This window comes from Calidris pugnax, unplaced genomic scaffold, assembly GCF_001431845.1.
Source record: "Calidris pugnax isolate Ruff unplaced genomic scaffold, ASM143184v1 scaffold244, whole genome shotgun sequence".
In the NCBI taxonomy this organism is placed as follows: Eukaryota; Metazoa; Chordata; class Aves; order Charadriiformes; family Scolopacidae; genus Calidris; species Calidris pugnax.
The window spans coordinates 2416094-2422984 of NW_015091141.1; the positions used below are offsets into that span (position 1 = coordinate 2416094).

Genomic DNA, 6891 nt, shown 5'->3' on the forward strand with positions numbered 1-6891 from the left:
TTGGGGCGGGAGGAAATGCCCTTTCTGGGAGCTGAAAATAGTAAGACAGGGGAAAACAAGCTGGAAATAAAAAAAAAAAAAAAAAAAAAAAAAGCCTAAATATCTGTTAGTAAGTAATACTTGTCTTGGAAGATGGGAGAAAAGGCCACAGCATCTTGTGCTTTTTGTTTTCATTTTCAGCTATTATTTCAAATCCTATCAAAAACTACCCAGCTCCTTTTAGAAAGGTAACAGCTAGAAAACAGTCGAGTTCCGGCAAGTTTTGCTCTCTTAAAAGGAAAAGGTTTGTTGCGTGTCTGGGGCCATTTAAACACTGGTAATGTACTGTGTATTGTTTATAGAGTATTTTGATAAACTACCTGATCAACAAAATGCTTAACACACCTATGTATAAGCCTTTTATGTGTGTAAATTTAATATTCAACTTCTGCTGAATTTTCAGCCACAATTCTGACATGGGAGATAAACACGCGAGCGCTAAGACCAGAAAATGCACCTAGATCTTCCCCAATTACTCTAAGACTGGGAAAGGCACAGAGAACTCACTCACCTGAGGGTATCAGGGAATCCTTCTCAACAATTCTGGCTGATGCCAAGTCACTGATGATATACTGTAGTCTCAAGTGTGTGAACACTGGTAGGAACGCACTCCCCTGTTCCGACTCCAGGAATGCAATGTCACACTCAAAATCTGCAAGACAGAGCACCTGTATCACAACTTATGTGCATGAATATTTTCCAGGTCCTATCTATATTCGGGATTGAGTTCTAACTTATTGATCAGGGAAAGTTATTATAGACAGGCAAATCATGTTTTCCAAGTAAAATTAAGAAATTCCTTACTTTGAAATCCTTTCAGCAGAAATGTTAGACCAAACTCTTCCTCTTTTGAAATACACCAGTGCCTCCCGGTGAGAAGGCAAAAAAAGCTTAACCTACGTGACCTACAGCAAAAGCAACACAGCAAGAACAGCAGCCATGGCTGCCCACGTGAAAACATGTGGACAAAACAGTGAAAAAGCTATCACTGGTGAGAATCTGAGGCCAGGGACTGATGGCAGAGGAAAGCCCTCCCAGAGAGAAGGGAGAAAGTTTTGAAGTGGAGGCAGACTATCGTATTTTACCTCTAACCCGCATCATCCGCAACCCAAGGCCATGCCAATTAATCCTACCTTTCCTACGCTTGGCAAACCAGGCATCAGCTTCAGCTAAGAGTTGTTTCAAAGACCCATTCCAAGAAGGCACTAGCTGAAGGAACATCCACTAGGTAAAATAAGGAAACTCGAGTGAGTTAATCGAAGAAGTTTTCAAACAAGTAATGCATGCATTACTAAAGGCACATTTTCATAATGCATTCATTCCTACAAAGATTCTGATATTCTATTAAATACTTTCAGTAAATACCAAAAAGGCTAAAATCCTCATCATGTTATACATCAACCTCTATGCAGTTCAACTTCATAGAGCCCCTTTGCCAAATACCTTTTTGAGAGCAGTATAGACATCCATCTCCACTTGCATTACAAATAGGTTAGAAGAGCTGATCAGCTGTTTCATGAGGTTTATGCTGGGGGAAAAAAAATAAATCATAAGAGTTCTACAAGATAGGACAGACCAAAACAAGAAAGCAAGCGAGGTAACAAGTACCCATCAACAGCCTAGGAAGTTATTTGCAGCGAGGTATATACTTTGGAAGAAGTTGTAATTCATGACTCAATGTTAACTGAAGCCTGTACCTGAGTTCTTTGAAGAGTTCAACACTCTGGTGAGTCATCAGGTTATTCAGGAGCCACTCAAGGCACCTAGATTAAAAGCAAGGAATGAATATCTTTATTTTTTTCTTATATATGTCAACATTTCTGCAACAGCTGCTCAGGCTCACAAAGCCTGACCATGTACTGCATGATTTTGAAGTATCACTTTAACCTGAGACATGAACACATAAAAACATGAAAAGAGTTATTTCAAAACCATGAAGTTTACCATAACATTTTCCAAAATTTGATGTAACTCTTAAATTTGCATTTAGTTTCTCTCAGGGTACAGTGAAAGCTGAATTCAAAGTACTATTAACGCCACAAAAAGTTGAGAATACTCTAATTCACAGACAAAGGAAGCAGTTAGCTCTAACCTCAGCATTCTGCTCCCAAATGTGTAATTATCCTTCCTAATTAAGACAAAGTTAAGCTTAAGTTCTGAATATTAAAGCAGCTTTGTGATAAAACAGTAAATGATCACAAGTATTCTTTCACTGTCACACTGAAGACTAAACATATTGTCTTTAATAGTGTACTTTAGTAATTAATTCACAGCACAAGTCTATCTACTACAGTCTACAGCAATTTTAAGATAATTGATTATAGTAGAAATTCAAAAATTAAATAGGAAGACAGCCGAAGTCAGATAACTTCCAATAAAAAACTTGGGCATCATTTTACTGTTTGTAAATTCATACTTTTAATTAACAATGTACAAAGCAGCTTGGAGAAAGCAATTCTTACTTTTTCTTCACAGAGTCTAACCCATACGTCCCCGCTGAATTATAATAACCACACACAGTTTTTGCATTAATGGTTTCCTTCATTGTTTCACCGCATTGCTGGATTAAGCCATCCTGTGGGAAGGAGAAAAAAAACACAGATATCCAAAGTTTTATAATTTCCCAACAGGAAGTGTCAAAGATTGTGCAGTTCACACAAATTTTCATGCCTGAACCCATGTCACATGTGCTACAGCAACTTCAGGGTGCCATCCAGAAAATTTAAACCAACACTCCTGAGAAAAATACATTTTTCTTAAGAACATATCATGTGAAAGAAAAGCCTAATGAAAACCTTCAGGGTGGAACAAACAAGCTCTTAAAACACATTTTTATTTACTTCTAGATATGATTTGCAAAGCAGCACTTAATATTACAACTGAAACTTAGACATAGCATTTTTAAATAAAACCGCTGCGTTATGTTTGGGGTTTTTCCCCACTTAGTTTGGAGAGATGATTCACTTCTCTGGGGGAAATCATACATGCACATCAGTATATTATGAACTGCTATCTTTATCTGAAAAGAAACCATAAAAATATTGCATATTTATTACTTACAAGCTGCAGCATGCAGGCTGATGCTAAAAGTGCAACTACTCGACTGGGTTTTATTAACACATCATCTCTGTACAGCGAGCCAAAAGCCACCTGCAGAGCTGAAAAGAGCACAAGTGTCAAACAAAGACAGGACAGGACATTCAGCACAGATAACTAAAAGAATCTTTGAATATAACCAAACCATTCGAGTGCCAGCATTCTTTACAACCTTATTTGCTCTGGACAAAAAGTGAGTATTTCCCAGCCCAAGCACACACATAAACACAAACCACGACATTAACCAATAAAATAGTCCTTTTCACTATTTAAACAAAATATTCATTATAAACCAGCCACCAAGTCACACCACGGAGCAATGTAGAGAGCAGTAAAACTAGATTAAAGGAAGCCAAACCTCACAATCCTTCTCTGCAGTCGATCACTACTATGATGTTACAAGTTTCTCTGTAAATCTTCTGAAAAACACTATTTTTTCACTCTGTGGTGCTTGGAACCAGAGCAAAACATTCCATCAACTCACACTGGTCCCCTGCAAGCACCCCACTCAGTAGCTTTTCAAGAGCAGACAGATGAAGATGTGACTCAGGATCTAACACTTGGGGCTCCACAAGAGTTGCACACATTGATCACAACAGCCCCACTGCTGAGACGACAGGACAAGGAGGTGGTTCTCAGGGGCCCTTCACAACTCAGAGGAACAACAATGAATCCAACTCTACTGGTGACCCAAGTTAAGCTCAAAACTGAACGAGTACAGAACTCATTCTCTCAAGTTTCCTACTCACTAGTTTAAAAATTATTTAAAAAAAAATAAAAATCAGTCACTTCTTGTCAGGTTCACCTTAACCTCTACCTTCAGAGTTTATATAAAATAAAAGGTTCCTACTTACCTTCTATATCAATATTTTGGTCAGGAATCTCCAACTCTATGACGTTCATGCTAGACTCTTTCCAAGAACCACTGAACATACTGGAAAAGTAGCCTGACTGTATGAGGGAAGAGGAGAGAAAAAGAAATCAAGTAAGAGATTTCATTCCAATCAGAACTGTCAAATGCAGCACATGGAACAAAAAATTGTTAATATTTACCTTTATGAAGAACAAAATGTATTAAGGGAACTTTTCACAAGCTAAAACATTCTGACATATTTAAGAAGGGAGTTGCTCTATTACTGAAAGTGAAAATGTGTATAGAAAATTTGGACTACGTGTCTGTAATCAGAGTAAGTAAAGAGCTTTAAAGGGCCAGAAAAGCCACATAAGTTCTTTTCCTAGAAACCACACCACCAATGGGGATATAATTAGTCCAAGAATTAAGTCCTTAATGCTGCCAGCGGACAACAAATCCTGCAGGCATTAGGGAATGCCAGTTTGGGTATTGGAAGAAAAAAAAAAAAAGAAAAAGAAAAAAAGCATGCAAGACATACAAATTAATGTACAAGGTTGTAGTCTCATACCAAGGACACATACACATACACCATTTATGCAAAGATACCTTTTATTATAAAGTGTAAGGCATATAAAACTAGAATTTGATAGGTTTCCATCCAAATGAAGTGAAATATACTGCTCTACTAGGATTCATGATTTTCCTTCTCAGCAGCAGATGTGCCCATTATGAGATGCTATCACTCACTGAAGTTTACCTGAGAGATCAAAAAAATAAAGTCTATTTGTACAGTACCATATTCCCTGACCTCTTAACTCAGCAAATATCTCAGGGCAGAAAAATGACATAAAATCCAATTTTGATTTTATTGGTTACGTAAGTATTTCTATACTTTCAGCATGTCCCCTGACTATGATGACACACAACACACTACTCTCAAAACCAGCACCTCAGACATCTTACCAATCCTTGGGAGGCTACCTTAGCTTTGCCACGTATATCAACTACTCAATCTCATGAGAATTTATCATTTTAGTAAACAGCATGAGAAAAAGGAAATCCTCCATTTCTCAGATCTGCTGTTCGCAGGTAGAACAGCACCTTACTGTCAATTTATCAAACTAAATGCAGTAACTTGAGAGAACAGGGAAACAGAAACATTTGGACTGAGAGTCTGCTCAACAAGGCAGAGAAGGAACACTAATTTCAATGAGTTATTTTTAATCTCCAAAAACATTTTATCTATAGTAACATTATTCCAATGACAGAGCATGAATTGAAATAGAAACCTAAGTTGCAAGGATGGTTACCTTAACCAAAATATTTCATCTCACAACATCACCACTTGTACAACAAGGTCTCTGCAGAACACTTTTTAAATTTCTGTTAAAAAGCATCCACGGAAGCCATTGAATATTCAATCACAGTCATCAAGCCACACTGAGTTTTAAGGACTAGCCGCATGAACTCGAAACATAGCAACAACAGAATCACAATGACAATTACAAACAAAATTGCCAACAAGAGCCTAAGGATGAACCCGCAACGTGCCCACCCTGTTTACGCTGCACAACGTAAGTGTCCAACCCACTTACACCCTCCCTGTATCACACAGAGTCACAAGCAAGCTGACAAGTAAAGCTGTGTCTGCCAGCTGTCCTCCCTGGCCCAACACCCCCCTGCTCTATCCACAGATGGCTGCCACTCCTCAATCTTTGGCTACCATCAAATAACTTTCCTGCCTTCATTTTATGTTTGTTAAAAGGTTCTAACACATGTAAAAGAGAAGTCTCTTTCCTACAAGAAAACAACAAGATTTCCTTCACCATGCCCAATCCAGGTAATTGCTGTACCTGTGCTGGAATCACAGCATGAACACAACAACAAAAAAAATCACCACAAATTCACTTCTACCATCACTTGTTACCCCAGAGAAACTGCACTCATCCTGCGGAGCATCTCACAGCGACATCTTCATGTTCTAACGCGTAAAACTGCTTTGTGTTTGACCACAGCTAACAAAGAAGTGCATCTGTTTTCAGGTGCAGTACCTGACACCAATTTTTCTTCTCGCTTCACATAAACTGCCTCCAAGGTTAGACTCTCACTTTAAAGTTAACAGCACGACTGAATTAGACATTTCAAGACAAAGCCATGGTGTCTCCCCACTTCTGTCACAGGAAAAGTACTAAAGAGAACAGACAGTAAAGACAACAGTACCTCTTCACTTCCAAAACGCAAAAAGAAACAGGAAGAACTTTATCTCAAGGCTACGTAAGAAATACAGAGACCCAGCTCCACCCATTTCACTTCAGGTGCCTGCACTTGAGTCCCAACAAAGAGTAAAACTGAACCAGGTCACCATGTGCTTTACAAATCCACCCTGGAAGCGCTTTCTTTGCTCCGCAATAATCTTAACATCACAGGAGACTCTCAGCCATTTATTTAGCGAACAAGAATGTATTCTCAGGACATCAAAACACAATTTCCATGACTGCTTTCACAAAGGATGCAGTAAGATGAGTAGATTAGAAAAATTAAATAGGAAGAGACGAAACCGAAGAAACATTTCAAACACAAAGGTACAGCTACACTTCCTAACATTACTATTAAGAGCACAACACAAGTTGTTTCACTCTAAGTCTAAAGTATAAGGAAAACAAAAAGAAAAAAAAATCTCATCACACTTAACATTTACCAGACACTCTTTTATTAAACATACAGTTTCTATTGTGAAGAAGCCACTTACCTGACACAAATATATCTTATGCAAATTCCACTCTTCGCCCAGAGCACAAATTTTGATATCACTGTTCTCCCCATTCAAAAACAGTGTCTGATAAATATACTTTGAAGTGCTTTTCAATTTTTTCCTAAACAAAAAAGGCAAGCAGATATATGCT

The 6891-nt window shown here is 38.1% G+C and overlaps 1 protein-coding gene across 1 annotated transcript in view; it reads right to left on the reverse strand.

Annotated features, from left to right (window-relative positions):
- GMCL1 (germ cell-less, spermatogenesis associated 1) overlaps positions 1–6891 on the reverse strand; it is a 19418-nt gene extending 12527 nt beyond the window's left edge. Inside the window, exons 1-8 of the mRNA XM_014958842.1 lie at positions 6738–6891; positions 3990–4086; positions 3100–3197; positions 2502–2614; positions 1737–1802; positions 1483–1567; positions 1173–1263; positions 551–691 (exon numbers count right to left, since the gene is read on the reverse strand). Of these exons, the coding sequence (XP_014814328.1) occupies positions 551–691; positions 1173–1263; positions 1483–1567; positions 1737–1802; positions 2502–2614; positions 3100–3197; positions 3990–4068 (673 nt within the window). The 5' untranslated portion in view covers positions 4069–4086; positions 6738–6891. The remainder of the gene's footprint in view (positions 1–550; positions 692–1172; positions 1264–1482; positions 1568–1736; positions 1803–2501; positions 2615–3099; positions 3198–3989; positions 4087–6737) is intronic.